Raw genomic sequence first — 26146 nt, forward strand, 5'->3', positions numbered from 1 at the left:
ACTCATAGCGACCCCTCCTTGGGTTTCCGAGGCAGTATCACTATGGAAGTAGATTGCCCCATCTTCCTTCCGAGGAGTGGCTGGTAGGTTTGAACAGCCAGACTTCTGGTTAGCAAAAAAACAAATAACAACAAACTCATTGCCATCAAATTGATTTTGACTCATAGGGACCTTATAGGACAGAGTAGAATTGCCCCATAGGGTTTCCAAGGCTATAAATCTTTATAGAAGCAGACCGCCTTTCTTTGTCCAGCAGAGTAGCCAGTGGGTTCAAACTATCAACATTTTGGTTAGCAGTTGAATGCTTAAACACTGCACCAGCTAAAATAGCACTGCTACAACAAACAAACAGGTAACAAATGATGTGGGGAGAGTGGAATCCATATCCAACGCTGGATGAGAACTTCATTTCTCTTTTTTTGTTTGTTTTAAATTTTTTACTGTGATTTGTATGAAAGTTTGCAGAGTAAATGATTTTCCATTCAACAATTCATACACATTTTGGGACATTGACTGCAATCCCCACAATGTAACAGCACTCTTTCCACTTCTTCCCTGTGTTTCCCATTTCTTTTTCCTCCTCCTTTTCTATCCCTTCCTATCTTCTGCCCCTAATCCGTGTGCAAATGCTGCCCTTTTGATCTGGTCTGGTTGGCTCTAAGGAATGCATACCTTCCTGGTATTACTTTTCACCAGCATTGGATATGGCAGTGAGTTTGTTATTGTTAGTTGTTTTTTTGGTTAAGATGGTATCTCGTAGTTTTCATTTGCATCTCTCTAATAGCTAATTTGGGAGCTCTAGTAGCGTAGTGCCTAAGGCACTTGACTGCTAATCAGAAGGCTGGCGGTTCAAATCCACCAGCCACTCCTTGGAAGGAAGATGGGGCAATCTACTTCCGTAGTGATACTGCCTCGGAAACCCAAGGAGGGGTCGCTATGAGTCGGGTTTTCAACACTAGGAAATTGAGCAAATAAAATATAGTAAAAATTACAACAGCTATTATTTATTCCAAAAACCAAACTTACTGCCATGGAGTTGGATCTAATTCATAGTGACCCTTCCTTGGGTTTCCGAGGCGGTGTCACTACGGAAGTAGTTTGCCCAACCTTCTGAGGAGTGGCTGGTGGGTTTGAACCGCCAGCCTTCTGGTTAGCAGTCAAGTGCCTTAGGCATCACGTCACCACTTACCGTACTTCAAGGAGTCAGTCTCTGGTGGTGCAAATAGTTAAGCGCTCAACTACTAACTAAAAAGTTGGCAGCTCAAACCTACCTAGAGGCACTCTGGGAGAATGGCCTGGAGGTCTGCTTCTGTAAGGTCACAGCCTTGAAACCGAGGGAGCACAGGTCTACTCTATAATACACGGGGTTGACATGAGTCCGAATCCCTGATGGCAACTCGTATGGTTTGCATGCCCAGCAACGACTAAGTATTTCATATACTGTTTCGTTTATTTTGTGAAACAGTCTTATAAGGTAGATACAGTTTGTTCTGTATTAATAAATTAAATGAGGGTGCAGAGGTTCACTTGTTCAGGGCACAGTGCTGAGGAGGAGAAGGCAGATTTGAACTAGGGTGAGCTAACTCCAGTCTCGACTCTTAACCACACTGTAGAGTCCTCTCAAGTCACTGAAAAATCACAACACAGAAAACCATTAACAGTATCTACATTGAAAATACATTAACTGAAAAAAGGACATTATAAAAATGTGCATGTTATTTTTGAAAAACAAAGAGAGCATAAGTAACCAATCCTAAAGGAGAAAATGGCTAAAAAGAAATAAAACACTAATAGACGTTATCTTGGGATTGCAAAATGATGTGTTTTAAGTTTCCCTTTTGTCTGTGTTTTGCGTGCTTTTATGTAATTTCCTAGTTTTATATTATAAATATGTATTATTTTGCAATCAGATAAAATTAATGCTATTAAAATGAAAAATGTCTAATAGAAAGCATACAGAGCCTGCATTTCAAGTAAAAAGAAATTATATATTTCTATTTTAAAACTCAAGCTTCGCCTCCTGTATGAAGTGTCCCCACATGTCCTTGTCAGAGTCACAGCCTTTCTATTTGCACACTTGGCACATTGCTAAGAGGCTGACAGGGTCTTCAGTCCATTTCTGAATTCTCCGTAGTTCCTAGTACAGGGTCTGACTTATTCCTCCATATTCACATGATTCTTAGAGCATGAACTTTAATGTGATTAAAGTTTAATTTATGAGCACACATAAACTTTAACGTGATTATGTGAGTTTTTCCCCCTAGGGCAACAGTTTCCCCCTCCTTCCCCAATTTAGCAAATGCTATTAAATGTTTAACTATAAGCCAACTAACTGTACTACACATGGTGGATGTAGAGAGGAATGAGGCACATTATTTGTTCTGAAAATGCTCACAATATACTGGCAGAAACAGACAATTCATGAAGAAAAATTATACTGTAAAATTTTGTAAGAGAATAAGAAAAAAAGAATCTTGGAGGTGTTCATCTTGGGGAAGTGGGAAGTTTGGTCAGAGGTTATATTTAACTTAACTAAAATATTACATCAAAAAAGACAAGCTGAAGAAGAATGAAAGATTATAATATAGTTAGTTACTTCTCAATAAACAAAAGCAGGTGACAGCCTAACTTGCCATGTGACAATCAGGGACGGATTAGTTCGTTCTGTACACAATTAATGTCTACAAAGCATACTGACTGCATTACAAGCAAAGACAAGTGATAAAGTAGCAAGCTGTGGCTTCAAACCATTTGTGCAAGTCATATATAAGTTGGAAAATTAATTTCACACTACGAATTCATCAGCTTATTTTCTCTAATAGTTTTGATCAAAATCTAAACAGCACTACTGCATCTTGATCCTAGAAAGAGAAAATCATACCAGAAAAAAAATCCTTGTTTTAGGAGGTCATATCTTGCTCTGGAGTAGCCCAGAGCCTCGGGTGTAGTACTCTTGGGAATGGGGAACGGGGTGGTGCTGGTGGGGACAAGGACATGCCCCAGAGCAAGTGGCACTGAAAGGGAAGGTGAAGAGGCAGTGAACTCTTAGGTCAGTAACTGCCATTTTAACTGCCATTTCCTCTAAGTGCATCAATCATTAATAAACACCAGAGATTGAAGCATGAAAATAAAATAAAGGAACAAACAAGAATGTAGCTGTCTGGCTGGTTGCAATGTTACTCATTTCTTGTATCCATAGTATTCAGAGCTTTAAAATATTGTATTGTGCCATTACACACAAATGACAATCATTTGAATAATAATCATTTGAATTTCTGTGAGTAGGTTAGGATGTCAAATGCCGTACATTTTTAGCAAATATTAAGGCTACTCAATGTTTCAACATTCTGTTAACCAAGTCATAGAATCTTTTAAAGTTAAAAATATATTTATTTTTAATAAACCATGAACAGAACTCTCAATTCACAAATAAATTCAAGATTTATTTATGGTTTTTCACTGTTCAGACATTAGTCTCTGTTCAATTTACATAGTTAGAGAAAGTAAGTTTAAAAAGAAGCAGGAGTATGGTGAATAATAGTGGCACTTTTGATTTATACATTACCACAAACAATGGGATGCTTAATGGGTATTCTTTGCTAAAAAATTAGATTTCTGAATTAGGGAAAAATGACAAAAATTTTTGCAAACAGATTTCATGAGCAAGTTGTTTTGCACATTAAAAATATAATTTTATTTTTAAAATTTATGCATAACCTTTTTGGGACATTTCAGTGGTAAAATGAGATATATATTCACACAGTAAGAAAAGTATGAAATGATACTTGGATTGTTTTGAAGATGTCTTTCAACATTATATGTATCTATTTTTCTGATGTTTCCAAAGAATGTAGGCTGCCCTGTAGTTAAATGATACGTGAAAAACATGAGATGTGGTACTGATAGCTGCCTTATGGCCAGTCTTTGATACTATTTACCCTCAATACCCACTGCAAAGAGTTGAAAAGCGACAATTTAAAGAACTTTGATACGTTTGTGCCTATGTGACTATGAGAGGATGTTCTGTTTATAATATAAGAAATAATTCACATTTTCTTTTTAAAGAAAAATTTTCTCTAATTGCTTAACTGAGTTATACTAACAGCTAAGAGATTTTGGTCCTGTGTAGACACTCTCTCTTGAAAGAATAATAGTAGGCATATTTTTGGCTGAAGCCAACTCTTCAGTATATCAGTATGTTGGGTGGAAATAATGAAGAATAATTTCGATGAACTGATAAACAGAGTCCAATAAGATACAAAATTAGAGCTGTGGTTTGGTTTGACAGTCATTCATATTTACATAAAGACTCTCAGTTTGTGAATCAAATTTGCACATTATGTTTGCTTGAAAATTAACTTAGACTAGATTTAAATATAAACAATAAGGAAATCTACCCAAAGTTTGAATAAAGACTTTCTTTTAAATTATTCTGAAATGTAATATTTATACTTCAGTAAAATTTAGCTTAACATAAAATAGAAGACATGCCAACATGTGTCCTAAGAAAAGATCAAGTGGATTTTGTGATCTTTATTTTCATTCATCATGTAATTTAGACAATTACAATTGTGCCCCTAATTTTTAATTAGCACACACAAAAAAGTCAACAGATGGATATAAAAGGAATCCAAAATTTTTAGAGTTATTTATTTTCATTTAACTAAATTGCCTTGCCATACTAAAAAAAAAAAAAAAAAAAAAAAACATTTTTGTAAAGGTTAAATAAAGTATTTCATGGCAACCGCTGCTTCTTAGTGCCTGTATAACAAGAAACATGAGCCAGCCAAAGTTGTGCAAGTTGGTTTTCTTTCCCAGTAAAAGAATGTGGTATCTAAGACCTTGTCCTAACTCATTTTATCCCCAAGTGTAAGTCAAGCAAGTCAAATATGAACTAATGCCTGAAGGGAAGTCCCTGACTCCAAAAGTATGGATTATTTCACATTTATCTTAAAATCTGCTCTCAGAGTTCTGAAAATTCACTAACTTGGCAAGTTAGGAATTATCATGAGAAATGAAATAATTTCATAACTATGAAGTCATCCAACATTCCATGCATCTGACACTCATTGGGCTTGGCCATGTCTTGGGCATTATTCTGACCTTTAGATAATAAGCTCTTCAATATCCTGTTCAGGATGGAAATAATTACAAAGGGCCACAGTATAATAGGTATGCCATTGTCTTTAATAGGATTAATGCTTTTGTTACAGAGACTTATAGTAACAGGTTATGATTAAAGACAATCACATTATGTACGCTGAGATCTTTATAGCATTCTTAATCAGTATTTCCCATTACTTAAAAAATGGCAAAATACCATGCTTTAATGGTCCAGCTGCATTCCCTTTCTCCAAGTACTCTGTATTAAAATTCACATTGAAAATTAGTTCAATCAAGGACCTTTATGTTTAGACATCAAGAATTCACATTTGCAGAGTACTGGCTTGTGAAAAGCCTTTGAGTGTCTTGTAAAAAGCTTAAGGAATCTTCAGTACATTTTTCTCCAAAGCTATATTTCAATTTCTAAAATTTACTGCCAGGGGAGGGACATAGAGACCATTAGCAGCACCAGCAGTCATCCCTCTGGGCGCTTCATGGCTGAAATAATCCCCAGTCCTTCTCATGCAGGCATGTAGAAAACTCCAGCAATCAGCTCTGGGACTGGACAAAGTGCCCTACCACAATCCTAGCTTTTCCATTTCTTGTGAAAGACTTTAAAAGTCATATTGTAAGCCATTATGACAGAGAATCTTTGATATGTACAGGAAAAGAAACTCAATTCCAAAGTTCTGACAGTGATTTAAGTAAACATATTTCCCAAAAGAAAGTGAAGAAATTCCAAATATCCCCTAGATGCTTAACGACCGAAACTGTTAGGGCCCCATTTACATCTACTGGTGACTTCATAAGGCACTGTAAGCGCCCTCAGAGAATGCAAGTTTCCTGGAAGCTCTGATAAAACAAAAACTATTTTAAGAGAGAAGAGGAAAGGGAGTGAGTCTATAGTCTGCTCTTTTGCTGTTATGATTACTGTTTAAAGTTGAAGAAAAATGCAGTTGATGGCCACTGGACAGTAGGTCCCGGGTACTCAAATGGAGTCAGTGTTTACAGAATATTTTGGATTACAATCCTTGCCAGATGGTCCCAAGAAGTGTTTACCTCACTGTTGATTTTAGCTATCTTAATGTCAGCAACAATAAAAAGAAGCTTGTTACTGCCACTAGGGAGCAAAGGCATTAAATCCTTTCTCCCCAAATAGAAGTGCTAGTTGTGGACAGCTGTGCCCTACACAACAATAAGGTTGATATCGTAGATTTCTGGGAAACTATTTCCAGGATTAGAGAAAGAGACAAAATACAGCAAATTTAGCTCGGAACGAAGTTTACTTTAAATATATAATGTTTGACCCTTATACTGCAGACTTTTAGCTTATGATACTAAGAATTTTCCACTGAACAAATACAAAAAGTTAAATAAAAGTGTTTAGAAGTAGATATGCATGCAGGCCTAAAAGGTGGTCCCATTTGAAGCATACTTCTAATCCCCTCTTGTTGTTGTTATGTGCTGTCAAGTTGGACCGAGTCATAACGACCCCCTCCTTGGGTTTCCGAGGCAGTATCACCACGGAAATAGATTGCCCCATCTTCCTTCCAAGGAGTGGCTGATGGGTTTGAACCACCAGCCTTCTGGTTAGCAGTCAAGTGTCTTAGGCACTATGCTACCAGGGATCCTAATCCCCTCCTGTAGTATTCTCCTATTTTATAATACTATTCATTAAAGGGAGGCCAAAGGCCAAAGTTCTCATCTCACTCAAACTCCCTGTGGCATCTGGCAACACTGATCATCCTACTCCTCTAGATATTCTCTGTGTTTTCAGAACATCATTATGCCCTGGTTTTCCTCATGTATCTTATTCTCCTTCACTGAATCCTGTTCCTCAGTCCAACCCCTAGCTTCTATTATCAGTCCTTATGGGAATTTTCTCCAAGATAACTTCAGTAATCCTTGTTTCCTATTATCTGCAGCTTTGTGTGGGCCCCTCTTACAATGAATGAATTGGGTTGACAGTGTAACTACTAAAGTATTGCAGAAATGACAGTGAATGACTTCTGAGGCTAGGTCATAGAGACTCTGGATCACTTGCTCTAGGAGAAGCCAGCTGATACGTCACGAGAATACTCCAGCAATCCCATGGAGGAATTCTTGTAGGGAGGCTCTGAGGCCTCCTGACAACAGCAATGTGAACGAGCCATTTGAGAAGACGATCCTCCATTCTAGTTAAGCCTTCAGATGATTGCAGCTCTACTGATGTCTTGTCTACAACTTCATCAGAGACTCTGAGCTACAACCACTCAATTCAACCACTCCTGAAGTTCCTCACTAAAGCATAACCCCTCCAATCAGTGAGTGATGTGCTGAAGCCAGCTCATACTGGTTTGTGAGGACCAACTGTTAAAAACTCAGGAATTTGCAAACTGATGGATCTGACTCACAGTGACCCCTCCTTGGGTTTCTGAGGAGGGATCGCTATGAGTCGGAGATGACTTGATGGCACATAGCAACAACAACAACCACATCACCACCACTATGGAAGTTGTTGTTTTGTTGTTATGTGCCGTCGAGTCAGACCTGACTCACAGGGACCCCTCCTTGGGTTTCCGAGGCGATATCACTATGGAAGTAAATTAAATTGTCCAACCTTCCTTCTGAGGAGTGCCTGGTGAGTTTGAACTCCAGCCTCCTGGTTAGTAGTCAAATGCCTTAGGCACTATGCCACCAGAGCTCCTCATTAAATTACTGGTAGCTTGAAATAAGGTATCATTAGTGCATTCATACCATGAAAATAGAGGCCCCCCGCCCCTGCCACCCTAAAGCCAGTGAACACCACTGCTTCCACATCTCCTCATTTATACAGAACAAAACCTGGAACCTCTTGAACATGATATACTGTTTATATGTACGTCCTAGCTTCTGCCTGGTGTGTACCTCTATTGTCCACTGAGCCAACCTCTAACTCATCCTTCAAAATTAGGCCTTATGGAAAACCATATTTGACCTTGCCAGGTACACAGATTATCCTGTGTCCTTCTACTTAGGTCTCAAGACAACATTAAAAGTGCTTAGCACAGCATACAAGGGGTCTCAAGGCCTTACCTGTCTTCCTGTCTTGCAGTTCCACACATGCACTCTACGCTGCAGCCACATTAGTCCAGTTCCTCAACCATGCCACACTGTTTGCTGTCTCTGTGGCTTTCACACATGTTGATCTCTTGATCTGGAACTCCCTCCCTCACTTTACTGGCCTCTTATTTAAATGTTAAAACTCAATACAAATATCCATTCTGCCAGGAATCTTTGCCAGATTCCCATCCTCATGTCAGATTTGGAAATATTTTCCTTAAGTTTCCATTAAGATCTTGTCCATGTCCAGATACTCTTGATTTTATTTCCTGGTTCTCTTACTTCCATATGGCTAGCATTTTAATTGAATCACCTACCATTTCTCCTTGTCTTGAACCACTGCAGTAATATCCTGATAGATACTGGTCATGTCTATAATTTGTTTACTTTTCTTGCTTCTTCACTGGACAATAAATTCCTTAAAAGAGTACACATATTTTATTACTCAAAATAGATTACAATAAGTGAGCTCTGGTGGTGTAGTGTCTAAGGCATCTGACTGCTAACCAGAAAGCTGGGGGTTCAAACCCACCAGCCACTCCTGGGAAGGAAGACTGACCAATCTACTTCCGTAGTGATACCTCCTCAGAAACCCAAGGAGGGGTGGCTGGGAGCCAGATCTGACTCAATGGCAGTGCTCTTGTGAGTAGACTGAGGCAGGCCTCTGATGCCAGAAACTTTAGTTATTTATTTATGGGGTGGATTTGAAGGCTGTTGCACAGGAAAGTATGTTGTTGTTGTTGTTATGTGCCGTGGAGTCGGACCCGACTCATAGCGACCCCTCCTTGGGTTTCCGAGGCAGTATCACTACGGAAGTAGAGTATAGTGATCAAATAATGACTCAGGAAAAGTATTCTAGCTGTAGATTGCAAAATAGATTGCCTGGGGGTGGGGGCACAGCAGTAAACTAAGAGAATAACTGAGAAAAACATATTACAATGTGAGAAGTAATAAAGGTAATTATTCTTGATTTTTCCTCACAGTTGCTATTGTTGTTGTTGTTGTTGTTATGTGCCCTCGAGTTGGCCCTGACTCATAGCGACCCCTCCTTGGGTTTCCGAGGCAGTATCACTACGGAAGTAGGACTGCCCAACCTTCCTTCCGAGGAGTGGCTGGTGGGTTTGAACCGCCAGCCTTCTGGTTAGCAGTCAAGTGCTTTAGCCACTATGCTACCAGAGCTCCTCAGTTCCTATTAGCATTTGAAATTCCTTTTATTTTGGAAAATAAAAAGAATTTTGGAGTTTTTACTGAACTTGTCTCCAATTTAGTAATCCATACCCCTTATTACAAAAGCTGGAAAGTATATAAAAACATGAAGAAGTAAAAAACATCACATTACCCCACCACTCAGAGGCAACCACTGCTAAACCTTGGAAATATCTTTTTCTAGTCTTTTCTCTATGCACTTGTTTCTACATTGTTAAGATATTATACATAATTTTTATATGGTAACACTTTCTCTTTCTAGGTAAAAATTTAAAGTTACCATTACAACTCATTTCTTGTTTTTAAAGTTTTTTGCGGAATGATCACTGCTTTCCACAATGGCTGTAATTCCCACCAGCAATGGATAATTTCCCCCACATCCTCACCAACATTTATTATTTTCTGGTTTTTTAAAAAATATGTAAAGTTTTCATTATTTATTTATTTATCCTTCTTCTGCTTTCCCTTTCTCTTCACCTAAATTATTATGTGTCTACCCTCTGTGTTGGAGGCAAGACCAAGCAATCTCCTTCCATAAAGATTTACTGCCTTGAAAACCCAATGGAAGTTTCTATGAGTCGGAATCAACTTGAGAGCAATGGGTTGTGTTTTGTTTTGTTTCCCTCCTCTATCTATTTTATAGTTTACCCTCACTTACCCACCCACCTCTGGTAATTATGAAGGAGTATTTCTTTTTTTGTGACACCCTTTTCTTGACTTTTTACAATAGTGGTCTCATACAATATTTGCCTTTTTGTGATTAATTTCACTCAACATAATGGCCTCTAAGTTCATCCATGCCGTGCGATGTTCTGCAGACTCATCACTGTTCTTTAATGTTGCGTAGTATTCTCTTGTGCATACACACCATGGTTTGTTGGTCCACTCCTCCGCTGATGGGCATTTAGGCTGCTTCTTTCTTTTTGCTGTTGGGAATAGTGCTGCAATGAAAGTGGGTGGCACCTCTCTGTGTCACAGCTCTTTTTCTGCAAGGATATATATACCTACTAATGGGTTTGCTGGATGATATAGTACTTCTATTTCCAGCTTTCTAAGGAAGTGCGGTACTGTTTTCTACAGTGGTTGCACCATTTTACAGTTCTACCAGCATTTGGTGTTTTCTGTTTTTTTGAACTTTGCTATTAGTGCCACCTCCTGGTTGTTTTGATTTGTGTCTCTCTAATGGTTAATGATCGTGAACATTTCTTCATGTGTTGGTTAGCTGCCTGAGTGTCTTCTTTAGTGAAGTATTTGCTTATGTTCTCTGCCCATTTTCTAATTGGATTATTTGTCTCTTTGTTGTTAAGTTTTTAAAGTTTCTATAAATTATAGAGATTAGCTACCTTGTCTGATATGTTCTCACCAACTTTTTTCCCCAGTCTATGGGTCCTCTTTTCACTTTGTCGGTGAAATCTTTTGATGCATGTAAATGTCTAATTCTGAGGGGGTTCCAGTCATCTATTTTGTCTTCTGGTGCTGGTGCATTTTTAGATACATTCAATAATGTATTTATGACCTGAATTAGGGCCCCTACGTTTGTCCGTATTCTTTCTTTGATGGTCTTAATAGTTTTAGGTTTTATGTTCAGGTCTTTGACCCAATTTGGGTTTGCTTCTACACATGGTGTGAGATACAGGTCCTGTTTCATTTTTCTGCACACAGACATCCAGTTTTGCCAGGGCCATTTATTAAAGAGACTATCTTATTTAGTGAGTTTTGGTCCTTTTTCAAAGATCAGCTTTCCACAGGTGGATAGATTTAATTCTGGGTTCTCAATTCTGTTCCATTGGTCTTTATGTCTATTGTATCAGCACCAGGCTATTATAGCTCATGTTATAGACATACCAGATTTTGCTTAACTATTTCCTCAAAGTAGAAATTTTGGTGTTTTTAATTTTTTGCTATTACAAATAAAATCATGATGAACATTTTTGTGTATATATATCTTTAAGTTCGATAATTTCCTGAAGATAGATTACTATTAGGAAATCCACTGGGTTAAAGGCTATGATTATTTGAATAGCTTTGATGCTTCTTGCCAAATTATATTTTAAAAATTTAGTACCAATTCTATTTGTACCTTCAGTGTGTGAGACTGTCTAATCATTTGCCCTTTCTAAACAAACTTTAACTTGCATACAATGTGGCATACAGTAACACAGGAGAACACTTGGAAAATTTATCAGTTTCAAAAGTTTTGCCAATACGGAATACCTCCTTGCCTCCCTAAATCAGCTCTAAAATTTTTAATTGTGGCTGTGGCAAAAAGGAATGCATTCTTTCTCAAGATATATTTGTACACATGCATCATATAAATGGATTTGGAAAGACTGTAACTGAATAAGAATCACAGTCTACTTAATGAAATTGGCAACTGGCTGGAATAACCGTAAGATGGGCAGATAGTCAAAACCTGTAGCTTTCCTTTCAGACAAGGGGAAAAATGATCAGATCTCACTTTGAAATATTTTTACATCCAAAAACAAAACTGGAGAACTTTCTGTCTATATAATGATTAGGCCAAGAACAAGAACAATAAAAATATTTTACTTTTATTTGGTGCAGGTTGATTCTGTGAGCTAGATTTAACCTATTACCTGCCTGCCATTTCTTAGTAATTTCTGGAACAGTTTCCCACACTTTCAAATGACAGGAAATAACATTTAGGTCAGAGGGAAAATGACTGAAAAATCAAATCTTTCTTGATTGAAAGAAGATCGGTTTTTCTAACCGACAGACCTTACAGCATTGTTTGATAAACTATGGCCCACCGGCCAAATTCAGCAGGCTGTCTATTTTTGCACAGCCTGTGAGCTAAGAATGTTTTTTTACATTTTAAAATGGTTGAATAAAAGTAAAAGAAAAATAGTATTTTGTGACATGTGAAAATTATAAGAAATTCACATTTTATTGTCCACAAATAAAGTTTTATTGGAACACAACCATGCCCATTCATTTTTGTATTGCTAAGGAGCTCTGCTGGTGTGGTGCCTAAGGCATCTGACTGCTAACAAGAAGGCTGGTGGTTCAAACCCACCAGCTACTCCACAGAAGGAAGACTGGGCAATCTACTTCTGTAAAGATTTACTGTTTCGAAACCCAAAGGGGGTAGCTATGAGTTGGAATCGATGGCAGTAAGTTTGTTTTTTTCAGTTTTTAAGGTGCTCTGGTGATGCAGTGGTTAAAGCATTTGGGTGCTAACCAAAACGTTGGTGGTTCATAACCACCAGCCACTCTGTGGACAGAGAAAGATAAGGCAGTCTGTTTCTGTAAAGATTTACAGTCTTGACAACTCTATGGGGGCAGTTCTACTTTGTTCTTTCAGGTGCTATGAGTTGGAACCAACTCAGTGGCAGAGGGTTTGGTTTGGGTTTTAATATAGCTGCTTTTTTTAAAAAATTGTGATTTGGGTGAAGATTTACAGAGCAAATACACTTTCCATACAGCAGTTCACATACACTTTGTCTCATGACACTGACCACAGTTTACCACAATACAACAGCTCCCCTCCCACTTCCTCTGCATAGTTGCATCTTCCCTGTGTCCATCCCTCCATGCACTCCTGCCCCGAGCTGCCTCCCTGTGCATACGCTGCCCTTCTTTCTCCCATGATTGTTCTCTCCAAGGAGTGTATTACCTGAGGTAAATGTTCAACTCCTATGCCTGTCTTTTGTTTGGCTGGAAACCACAGGTGTGGGTTCAATTCCAGACCTGAAGTGCAGCTAGGGGCCACAGTATCAGCGGTTCCACCAGACTCTATCGGACCAGCAAACCTGGTTCCCTGCCCCCACTCTTTTTCTTTCTCCAAATGATTTTGAGTTTTGTTCCACATTGTTCTCCCTCTCTATCCAGGACCTCCTACACAGATCCCCTTCCATGTGGATGACAGTGGTAGCCAGGCACCATCTAGTTCTTCTGGTCTCATAGTCATATAGGCTGCAGACTGGATGGTGTACCAGTCGCTAGGACTGATTGTTTCCATGAATCTTGGTTTTCTTCATTCTTCTTTGCTCTAGACGAGGAGAGACCCATCGTTGCATCTAGATGGCAGCTTGCTAGCTTTTAAGATCCCAGTCACAACTTGCGAAAGTAGGAGGTGGAACAATGTTTTGTATTTTATGTTAAGCCAATTAAGCTTGATGTCCCCTGTGACTATGGTCCCAAGCCCACAGGTTCAACTACTTGGTCCCTCTGGGTAGCTGGCTGTGACCAAGTGGTGACCACAACCTAGTATAGTTGCTTTTGTGCTATCTGGTGGCACTGAGTAGCAGCAGCAGAGACAGTAAGGCCCTGAAAGTCTAAAATATTTATTATCTGGCCCTTTATAGAAAAAGTTTGCTGACCCCTGCCTTAAAGCAATATAAAGTTTATATTTTCATCACTAAATCTCATTACTTTAATGAGTGTTTCCAAGATGCTCTGCTGCTCTTCAAAAATAATTCTTACCTTTTTACATTATGCATTTTAAAAATCTGCCATTTTTCATGAGCTTATGATTCTATTAACATCCATTTTGGAGAAGTATTTTATTATTTTCTGTAATTCTGCTGAAAGCCCATTTCTACCATACTTAATATTTCCCTACTAAGTTAAGTCACTAGTAGTTGGAGAAACTCTGAAAAAAAAAATATGCATTCTCTAAAATTGTACATGTACTCTAAATTGTAAATGTACTCTAACATTTGAGTGTAAATGCAAGTGTAAATCTTTATGCACAAGATAGAGGTATTCCTATTCCAGTTTTATTAAACAACTCTATTTTCTATTAACCAGAAAAGGAAGTTACTTGAAGAGTCTTCACACAAATTCTGCTAGCTGATGGAGGGAGTCCCTGAATTTGGTTTGGCTAAATTACACAAAGCTTTCCTGGACTCTGTGCTGCACATACCACTCATAATCTAGAGAAAGAGTTCATAAACACATACTGCCAGGCCCTCAGCTTAACTTTGCTCAATGATTGCCAAATATCCACACACCCCCCAATCTGTAGGTTCTCTTTTGACTCTTTTGGAGAAGTCTTTTGAAGCACATAAAAATTTAATTTCAGAAGGTCTCATTCATCTAGTTTCTCTTCTGTTGTTTGTACATCTTGAGTTATGGCTGACGGTCTATTTATGCCATAAATTAGGGGCGTAATGATTGGTCTTTGAAGACCAAATTCTTACTGGTTATTGTTCTCATCCAATTGGGTCTGAAGTGTACTGAACTGTGGTATTTAAGGGCCCTTTGTGGTGCCACATATGACACTGTGCAGCTGAATATGCTCAGTGACTCCCTAGGAAATAGTCCTGTTCTTCCTTTGTTTGTCTAGGCAAGAAAGTGCTGTGGGATAGCCAGCATTTAAGTGATTCTGCTTCAGAGCATGCGTTAGACACTATAAGGAGAGTTTATGACTTTTAAATTCTGAAAGGTTTTTCAGCTCCAGATTTCTGGAATTGGTTGTGTCCGTGTTTCTTCTCATCCTGTTGGGACTTACTGTTGTTAGCAACCTCCTATGTGGTTCTAAGATAACTTGACCTCTTTGAAACCTTTCCAGGTGTCATTGCTACTTCCTTGATCTCTGCAATATAAGCTACATTGTTTGGTGAGTTAAGTCCTATGAACTTTAGAAATCCTCCCTGAGACTATGAATTGACTAACACCCAAGGTAGCATAAACATGCACACACAAATGTTCCCAAAACCCAGCCTGCTGGGCAAGGCAGGATATGACTTGGAGTCTGGAGAAAGGAACATTTTGCTCAGCTATGCGTCTATGACTACCTCCAGGTGCAGTCTGAAGCTAAGTGGCTAGCCTTTCTGATCCTCAGATGTAACCTCTCATTAGGATACAGCAGAATGTGCAACTGTGGATGTAAGGAATTCCATGAAGACCCTCTGGGACTATTAAGACCCCTGGTGTCAGAGGGTCTTAAAGCACACTTCCTTCTGTATATGTTGATATAGTAGAGAGACACTGTTCTCTCAAATTTGAGCTAAAATGTAGCCTAAAAATGATTATAATGACTGCAGCTCGTCTTCAAATTTGCATTCAGTGGATACAGCTACAAATTAAAAGGAAATAAGAAAAAAAACTTTAACAGATACCTGTCTGAGGTTTTCAGTTTGTTCTTAAAAGGTTCCTACTATTTTTGGTATATAGATGGGGCTTTGCCAGGGTTCATACTTGGACTAAGAATGCTTGAGATGTGGAACACTATACCAGTGATTTCTCAGCCCTTCTCTGAAAATCTCACAATTTAGCTACTCTAACAACAAATCGTATATCGCCAAAACCCAGCAGAGTGAGACAATGTAGTGGAAATAACACTGAATCAAGAATCAGAAGATAGGGGATTGAGTCCCCTAAGCTGTACCGCTGTGCAGCTTAGCGTCTCTGCTTGTATCCTTATCTATAAATAAGCATAACAAGTAATATAAACCATACAGGGATGTTATAGAAACAAAACAGAGAACAAAAATATAAAAAGACTTTATAAAAATGTGCCAGGGTATAAACACGCGAGGTGTGGTGGTGGCAGCAGTCTGTTTTTTCTCTATTGATCTCTCCCCTCCCAAGGACGACATGTCCACCACAGCACGAACACGACCGTTCCCCCACACTCCTGAGCTAGACAGTTGTTCTGCTGGTCCTCTTCTCAATATGGCTCTCATACCTGGGGAATCTTGAGGGCCACTGAGGGTCATGTTAGTCTACGGATCTGAAAATGGCTGTGAGGGGAATCAGGCTTCCTCTGCTTTGCTTCCTATTGGCTAAGGCCTGTAGCTTGCAGTGTGAGAATGGGTGGAGTAACTGCAGGGCACAATATACAAGTACCCATTACTGCAGCTTCTCAGGGGTTTCTTGCCTACCACTAAAAAAGCACTGCTGGGAATGCAACTGCCATGGGCATTTTTAGAAGATGAAAAGGCTACTGGGTGCTAACATGGGCTGAGTCCCGGTGACCGGTGACCGGGATTAGAGGTTTATTTTTCGGGGAAGGAGTGGTGCTCTACTTATCTATTTGTTCTCACTTTTGAATCACTAAGAAAAAAATAAACTTAATAAAAAGAATAAAAAGAAACTTAATTTTAAAACAAACAACAAAAATGTCTTTTAACTATATTACAAGGGTCCAACAACTTAAAAACTCTCTAACATGGAAATTTCTCAAGAGGAAAATCAGAAACTAAGGGCATGTGGTTCACCCTAAAAAGGTGACTGCAGTATCATGTCACATGAGAAATCTTTGTGCAAATTTTTATTATAAAGGATGTACACAGTTTTACTGTTGTGTCAGATTAATTTCAATTAGATAAATATATGTAAATAAGTATTGCACTGCAGCTACTTTTCTAAATTTTATATCAATAGCATAGCAGTCTGATGAAAAAGCAAGTAAGAAATCAGAATACAGCTACTGGAAAAAAAAGCAAGATGGAGCCTGAGGGTGTAACGTATTCTGAAGCTGGTCTATAGACCAGATGGGAAACTTGTTCTCTAACCTAATGACTTTCTTTTAATCACAAGCAGACAGTAGTTTCCTTATTATCCAGAGTTTTAGAAATCCATTATTCTTGAGAGTACTTCCTAAGATTTCTTTTACTCATTTAAGACCACATCTTTGCATTTAATTCATCCTCGTATTATCCCTGCAGGACACATCCCTCTAATTATTCCCATCTAAAGTGACAGGAAAATGGAATTATACTACTTGCAAAACAGACGTCCTTTGGTCTGTCTTTTCTCAGAGCTCCCTTAGGCATATTTTGCCATGGTTCCCACTTGGTCACAGCTCATGAGTTCTTGCAGGGTAAGGATTATGACTTACCTGTCTCTCAATGGCAGGACTAGCATGTACCTGCCACTGAGTACGTACACAATAAAAATCTGAATAAAAGAATAGTAATATCCAACACATAATGGTGACAGTACATCAAACACTACCTTCTACAGAGTAACTCATTTAGTCCTCACAACCCTATGAAATAGGTATCACCGTTATCCCCATTTTTTATGAGGAAACTGAAGCAAAGACCTATATACTTGGGCTGTGGGGTGTAATCTCTTAATCACCACACCACTCTGAGCCAAAAGCACCCATGCTTGCTACACGAGGAAGAGTTCCGTTACAAGAGAAGCGGGAGTATGTGGTCCTCCAGTGTTTAAACATTGCTGAGTTTCCCTGAGATGGAGCTATGCTGTGCGGTTCCCTGAGACTTAAAAAGGAAAATAACTGGACACAGGCACGCAGTGCAGGATAAATGAATCCCCAACCTTAACAATTGCTGCATTTGTAAGGCTGTTTCTCAAATACCTGTGGGGATTTGTGAGAGCGCCAGCTGTATTGGTGACTATGGAGACTCGCCAGCAGAATATTTTCATCCGTGTCCACCTGGCCAAACCGCAGTGTCTCCTGTGTGTCATTACAGATCACAAAATGGCTGAAGACCAACTCCTCTACCTCAGGGCATTTGTTCTGAAAGAAAAAGAATATGAAAACCAACATGCATCAGATTAATTGCAAGATGTGTGGCAGCTGTCTGCCCAGTGGCGCTCGTTACTGCACAGAAATATTAAAAGATCTGTTGTCATTAGCTCTGGTATACAAAGTATTCTATACGTCCAGGATAAGCACAAACAAATACCTTACAGAGGTTTTAAATGCTCCAAGAATGTGTTTTGATTTATACTCGTGTAAAATAAATCATATAAAAAATAAATCATATACACAGAAGAGTAAAAGAACAATGAGATCCCTTAAACTTTCAACATTTCTTAAAGTGAATTAACATGCTACAAAGAAGGCTGTAGTGGGTAGTGTATGTTTCTGAGCAGAGTACAGGAGGCTAGAATTACCATATTCCTGGCCTAAACTCGACAATCAAGAGCAATTACCAAAGCCACAGCTTGTACCCTTAGAGAAAGTAAGGATCATTTAGGTAATACATCCCCAGGTCCCTTAAGTGGGATGGTGGGTGTGTGTGTGTATGTGTGTAAATCTGCTCAGGGGGAAGGAAATAAATAAACCGTAACATTCCCTATTGTTAAGAGGATGGACACACAAAACAGCCAAGCTGTATTTTTCAAGAGAAATAATAATGGCTGACAAACAGTCGTCAGTGTCTGTTTTAGCTAACAGTCATCAATCAGCTCAGTGAATTAGCAAAACCTGTCTGTGTTGAGACAGCCTTTCTCAACTTAATGGTATCTCTGCTGGTTGCTGTTACATCCTAATACTGACAGAGAGTATGTGTATGATTACTTCTATCACCCTCATAAGGTTAGGCTTAAAAACAATAAACATACCTCTAGTAAAGTGAAAAATAAATGACGTGAGAACATAAAAAAAAAATTCTAACTAGCTAATCAATTTTTAATACATAATTGATGCTTGACCAACCAAAGAGTTGGTCTCTATTTCCTAGATGTGGATCTAAATGCTGTCAAAAAGGTCACATACCATCATGTGACATTTTATTACTCAGGAGCATAGTGACTCAGTGATTATGAAGCCTGAAACCAAGGAGGCCCATGAATAAATGTACCTGGAGTCAGTATGGACAAGGCCTAGCACTGAATCTAGAACAGAGTTATCTTGGGAAATAGAATCCACTCCTAGTCATTCAGAGCGTCCCCCAAAGTGGGCACATACTGCTCTATGGCTGTATTTGGTGAAGAAGACCTTATATACTTCATTCCTCCAGAGGCCCTTGAGGACTTCTAATTCATCTCTTCATAACCATCTGTTCTCACTGAACCTCTCTATTCGCATGGAGCTGAACTTTGCTTGTCAGCTGTATCAATCACCAAAAGACTCTCTCACTAGGTGAGACCAAAACAATTGTAACCAAGATCAAACCAGTTGCCAATGACTTGATTTCAATTCATGTGATGATGACCCCACTGTGTCACAGCAGAACTATGTTCCACAAGAACACAGGCAGCTGATTTTTCAGAAGCACAGATTATGGCTTTTTCCTCAGGCACCTACCTCTGGGTGGACTCGAACCTCCATCCATTTGGTTAGCAGCTGAGCACATGGACCATTTGAGCCACCCAGGGATTCCAAAGCAATTATCACCAACAGTTACCTACCATCTAGGGAGCTCTGGTGGTGCAGGGCCTAAGGCATTTGACTGCTAACCAGAAGCCCGGCAGTTCAAACCCACCAGCCACTCCTCAGAAGGAACACTGGAGGACTGGGCAATCTACTTCCTTAGTGATACTGCCTTGGAAACCCAAGATTTTTTTTTTTTTTTTTTTTGATCTACCATCTAAATACTGAAAGTACCATGGCCTGCCAAAAGAACAAACAGATCTGTCCTTGATGAAGTGCCGCTGGAATGCTCCTTGGAGGCGAGAATGGCTAGACTTCGTCTCACCTACCTTGGTCATGTTGTCAGAAGGGACCATTCCCTGGAGAAGGATATCATGCTTGGTCGAGTGGAGGGTCAGCAAAGAAGGGGAAGGCCCTCAACAAGATGGACTGACACAGTGGCTGCAATGATGGGCTCAGGTATAGCAAGGATTGTGGGGCTGGCACACAACTGGGCAGTGCTTCGTTCTGTTGTACATAGGGTCGCTACGAGTCAGAGCCGACTTGACAGCGCCTAACACCACCACCATCACCACCAAATTCTCTTCTGTGACTTTTAGTCCTTACCTGTGATTTTAAAACTTAAGTGTTATACGGCTTTAGAGGTCCTGCCGCATCTGGCTTCTGCCCATGTTTCCAGCCACATGTCGACTCACTCTCATTTGCTCACTACAACCCCTCATGCCCCTGCTAGCCTTTTTCAGTAACCCCAACATGACACTGGCCTCCTCTGAATTCATTCAACTTGTCAAACTCCTTCCTGCCTCATGGCTTTTCCTCTGCTGAGACATCTTTTCTCCTACCTCTTTGCTTGACCAACTCCTTTCCGCTCAGCATTCGGTGCCTGTAGCCTTCTGAGATCCTCCCCAGATCAAGCTAGGCCCCTTTGTTTGTGCTCACACAATGCTCCATATTTTGCCTTCAGAGCATTTTCTTTCATGGAAATGAATTAATTTATATGATTACGGGTCTTTAGACTCTGCTGCACGAGGGCAGGAACTATGTCTATCTTTTTTACAACGTTATGTCCAATGCCTAGCATGATTCCTGGCACATCTTGTTGTTGAGTACATCTAATTAAAAAAATTATAAATGTAATATACATTCTTCCTGTAGACAATTAACAAATACAGAAAATTTTAAAAACATATCTCTAACTTTATAACTCAGGGATAATGGCTATTAACATTCTGGTGAAGTTTCTTCCAGTAGGATTTTTTTCTCTTCTGAGTTTCCTGCCTGTTCCCACTTTATGTTGTCCAATCCTATCTTATAAGTTTTATTTATAAACCTTTCATCAAACCGGAACCACAGCGTTTAATTAGTTTTATATGATGGGATTTTTTTGTTTGGCTTCATACAATGAACGTAAACTACTCTCCATGTATACATTTTTCTCCCCTTTAAGTCCATGAGTACAAACATGAAGTAAAGGATATGATTACAAACTTCCATGGAGTTAGGTGTCCTGAGATTGAAGGTCAGTTTTCATAATGAATTGGGATCAATCTGCTGGTAACACAGAGGTTAAGTTACCAGATGGGGCTTGAGTAGAAAAAAAAATCCTATTACTTTCCTCATCTCTAAAAACTGACCTTTAATAAATGATGAGGGTTTTAGGAAAAAATGTAAATTAAAGAACACAAGGGGTTGTTTACATTTTTCTAAAGAATACTCCAAGTCCCCAGGGAACTGTTTCTCCACTGCTCTTTCATCGGTGGAGTTCATTATAACGGCAATAAGTTTAAGCATTTCTTGGAATGTTTTAAATTCTGGAATATTATAAAAAGCTCCTATGCATTTTATGTGACATCATACAGGCTGAACCTCAGAATGCTCAGTCAGATTTGTAATTTAATTATTTGGCTTATCTGTATCTAAGATACGTGCTGGGGTGTTGTACAGTCATTTGCAATTAAACAGGGATATTATCTTGGTGTAAGAAAGGATGTGTGAACATAACTGATTAAAAATGGTTTTCTTTAAATGCTTTTTTGTTCAAATCTGGGAATGTGAAATAGAAAATATAAAGCAAATTGCAAGTGGCATTTTGGGTCCTTAATCTGGTTTCACAAAACATTCATCATTCACAAGAAAGAAAAAAATCTATGGCTAGAGAAATCAGACACCGACAAAGACTTCTGTTAACCTTGAACTCATGACCTACAGGTGGAAGGGCCAAACTGTTTCATGCTTTAACTGTCTGGTCCGTCCACACTGGGTAAATGACTTGTCTCAGATATGAACCTCATACAAACTATGTGGAAAACTCAGATTTTATTCTGATTATTAAATTCATCTTTCTCGTTGGCAGCAAATACACTGCATATAAGCATTGCACACACAATAAAATCCAAGCTTGGGAAACTAACTTTCCCTTCTAAAGGGGATAAACCACATTCAGAACATCTTAGAAACAATGAACTTAATAATCCTCTATAAGACGATTTCAACATCAAATGTCTTGTAATTTGAAAGTAGTGCATTTTTGTATTTACTTTAGAATACTCAGGGTTCGATGCCTACCACATTAAACTTGGTGGCAAGTACCCTTGACATGGGAGGAAACAAGAAAATTACAGCAACAATTACAGAAGTATATCCTCTTGTGGCTCATGTTAACATTGCCAAATCCCTGTATAAATCAGAACCAACTATTCATAGAATGTACCTGTCAGCAATATGCTATGTGACATATGGCTCTACTTAATCAAATATACAATTCCATTCTTTAAAAAACTCAGAATATTCCTGCAAGGCATTGTGTTAGCCAGTCAGTCATTTACACTCTGATGTGGTTTAAAACATTTAAATATTTATGCACCATATTTTATTTATATGTATAGCTGTGTCTAAGGGAATGTTTTCACCCTGGGAGAAAACTGGTATTTCTGAAGGCCATTTTGCAGTAGTTGCTACACATGAGTCCTCTTATAATGGTTCTGATATGAAGACAAAAATATCCTGAGTTTAAATGCTCTATCAATGACTCTTTTATATTTTCTAGGCTTGTTTTTTATTAAATGGATTGTTCAAAATATGACAAAAACCCGAAATTGGAGCCATGGAGGGTTTTTTCACATCGCTATTTGAACCAGCTGCAAAGATTTAGATCACACTAGCTCTTATTTTACGCATGTCCTTTGCAACAAGAAAACCATGGAATGCCCTTAAAAAAGATTTTTAAAATATAAAACAGATGTGTTATCTTCTTTCCCTTTGCTATTGTAGTGCCATGTTAGGTAATTAATTCCTTCGTCTTATATAGGTCTTCATGCATATAAAGAAAACAGTTTACTCCTGTAAAAATTCTTCAGTTAGGGAATTAAAGCTCCCCCACATCCCACAAGAGGTTAGCACGGGATGGAAGACCATTTCTTTTGGGAAGTCAACTCCACACAACACAGGGAAATTTCTTCACTTAAATAACAACACAAATTAATGGAAAGACAGTATTACACTGAAAATCAGTAATGGAAACAGAAGTGATTTGTTCTTCAATTGTTGATTATCATAGTTGTCCAAACATTCTGCAATATTAATTCTATGCTAGTGGAAGTAGACAGTGCCAATTCAAATATGGCATCCAGCATAGACATACACTTCAACTGTTTTTCTGGTACAGTTAATTTCTGATAAGTGATGAAAGTGAAAATTTATTGATCAGTGTCTTTTTAATTGGTCCAAAAAATCTGCTATCCAACGCTTTTCAGTGAATCAAAAAGTGAGCATGATACTAGAATGAAAGACTAAGATTATGTTATATTTATATACTTTATCTGGCTACTTTTTTGTTGTTTGATTTTTGTTATGCTTGAAAAGATGGAATGCTAATATCAGAAAGACTCACACAGGTTCTTCATTTCTGCAATGGATGCTTAGACAATTCTATACATAGTTAAGTTGATGCTCTGGCAAGCTAAAGCCACAACACTTGGAAAAAAATTTCTGGGAATATGTTACTTTCCACACAGATGTGGTATATTAGTCACAAAAATGTGGGCATGGTCTCTGATGCATGTGTAGAGAACCCACATTCTCCAAAATTTTAAAAAATAACATGCATCACTTTGCTAAAACAGAGAAGGCTCCAAATATTATGGTACCCATCAAATGCTTCAATCTCTCACATTTTTGTTTGCAGTTAACTTATTATTAGAAGTGATAACATATAGTACCTAATAAAAGATCAAACATGACCAAACTGCAAACTGTTCTGGAATGTGCTTACCTGTTGCCAAGCTTGTACTGCAGTGCTTAGAGAATGAATTACGTGTTGTCCAAAGTTTACAAATATAGAGTCAATTATCACGGTGCACTCAAGCAGCTTTTCTGCTACATCACTGGAAGCTGCAATCTGTCCAAAGATGCTGAAAGGTTTCACCACACTTTGCATTGTAACATTTCTGCACTCTAGAAGTTTACAGTCTGCTAGAGCTGAGAACTGGATTTCTCGACAGACAGAACCATCAGTCCACTGTCGAAGATACATGTGTGGTTCTCTGAAGGAAACAATCATGTATTCTAGTTCTGATGGCACATTTTTATCAGAAATGAAAGGCTGTAGGTATTGTGAGGGAGCTATTAAGAAAACAAATAAGAAAAATAGCAATTAAGATGAGTTAATACTTAATGGAAAAAAATGAGATGATATTCAAAGTATTTACTTTTCTGTTATTAAATTCAGCATTCGGTATTATTAATTTCAAACATCCTCTTGAAGATAGTACAATCTTTGAGTTATTATTTGATATTTTCAAACAAAACTCTGTTTTGCTCAATTAGATTTCCTAAATGTATGTTGTCCAAAGGGTACATTCACACTCACAAATTATCATAGAAGATGCAAATAACACAAAGAGAAGGTAAATATCTAAGAAGAGTTTTATAGCTCTGCACTGTATCTACCAAATGAATCTCAAAAACAAAACCAAAAACAGGTCTCAAAGAGTTAGAAAAAAGCAGGTTAAAATTCATTTTTTTGCTGAAAAGGCAAGATGCTTAACAGCAGCTGTGTTTGGTTTTAATCTGATATTTTTCCTTTTTCCATTACGTGTAGGTTGAAAACCTAATACCTGGAATCAAAATGTATTAACTCCAAAAGGTTTGGTACAGAATATAATGTTTTAGCAATAAATGTTCTATTAGCAAAGTTTGTAAAAGGCTACTTTTTGTGTGTGAGATACTATAATTCTCTTCCTTTCAAACTTATAAAATTGATACTTCTTTAAATTATTTGAGAATTTGCCCATCTTTTACAGAAAGTATTCATGCTTTTGAAATCAGGCAATATCAAGTACTTTTGGAATCTATTTGCCATTACTGTAATGGCTCAGGGAATTGAACAAAAACAGATGTATTTCTTTCAAAAAGATCATAGTTGGAATCATGGTAAAACCTGCAATTTTTTAAACCTTCCTGAAACTTCTTATTAGGAGGCTGTAAAGACTTAGTACATTTCAAATAGGCCAGCTCAATACCATCGCTTATTTACATAATAGGTGGTTCAAAAGTGAGGGGTACATTTTTTGTACCACATCAACTTCAGAATAACTTTGTTAATGCTCACTGTTCATGGAGAACAAATGCCACCTCTAAATATTTCCACCACTACATGGATGGCGGTCAGTAGGAAGAGAGTTTTTGGGTGGGGGAGGTAAAAATCACAGCATTTTTAAACACCACTAATCCTGTAATACACAGGATGAAAACCCTTCCAAGCTGTTATACTTTCTGAAAATGAATGATCTGGGTTGAAAAAAAATCAACAAAAACACTCAAGATAAAACAAGTATTAAAGAGAATATTATTTTGATGGTAAAATAAAGACTACCTGAGCCTAGCTGATCAAGGTGATGACAAAGATGGAACTCCAGGTGAGCAAATTGGAAGGAAATGCCAAGAGATGGGACAAACCATGGAGTAAAACAGGAGTCGACTCTCGTACAGGCAGCCAGGGCTGTTGGAGTTACCAGTGGATCACAAGTGCTTTGAGAACCAGATTCACTTGCAGAGCTGTGGGAGATAAGTAAGTAAAGAAGTTCAGTAACTTAAATTTGCCAGTATCATATAAGTGGAATATCTTTTTACAAGGGTTTTTAAAACTAGCACCATAAATCCTGTAGTCAGTGTGTTATCATCAAACCTTCTGTATTTACTCAATTTTAAAAAACAACTAGGTTCATTAAGTTTATGTTGATTATTCCCTGTGAATTATTGGCAGAAAACTTTCAAAAGATTCTTCAACTCCCAGGCCATGTTGACCCACTTCCACCCCAATTTTCTTCTATCCTCATTTCACACAACTTGTAGACTATCTGTTTTCATATTAGTTTAAGACCAACAAAATTCAGAGTTTAACTCTGCTGCTCAGAAAACTCGATACCATAAATGTTTCACTTTTTTTTCACTTGTCCAGAATATCCATTCCCATACTGCCACACAAGTCAGTCAATATTCTTTATTAACACCCACTGAATATTCTAGGTGCCGCAAAAGACATGACCAGTAAGTGTGTAAGTTCTGTCTTCATTTACCTATTAATTTAACACCTTTTTATACAAGCAAAATCTGGTTGAAATGATTAGCGAAGGCATCTGTAGGAGGGAAGAAGTTCATACATGGGCTGCTGGTATGCACCAGAACCATACTACACAGATGGCATTAGTGCCAGAGAAG

The 26146-nt window shown here is 38.3% G+C and overlaps 1 protein-coding gene across 1 annotated transcript in view; it reads right to left on the minus strand.

The window, feature by feature from the left end:
* Window positions 1–26146, minus strand: part of VPS13B (vacuolar protein sorting 13 homolog B) — a 1115876-nt gene that overhangs the window by 127185 nt on the left and 962545 nt on the right. The window contains exons 40-42 of the mRNA XM_007934836.2: window positions 25302–25483; window positions 23700–24049; window positions 17687–17848 (exon numbers count right to left, since the gene is read on the minus strand). Of these exons, the coding sequence (XP_007933027.1) occupies window positions 17687–17848; window positions 23700–24049; window positions 25302–25483 (694 nt within the window). The remainder of the gene's footprint in view (window positions 1–17686; window positions 17849–23699; window positions 24050–25301; window positions 25484–26146) is intronic.

Source organism: Orycteropus afer, unplaced genomic scaffold (genome assembly GCF_000298275.1).
Source record: "Orycteropus afer afer isolate SDZICR_OR568_19922 unplaced genomic scaffold, OryAfe1.0 scaffold00021, whole genome shotgun sequence".
Classification (NCBI taxonomy): Eukaryota; Metazoa; Chordata; class Mammalia; order Tubulidentata; family Orycteropodidae; genus Orycteropus; species Orycteropus afer.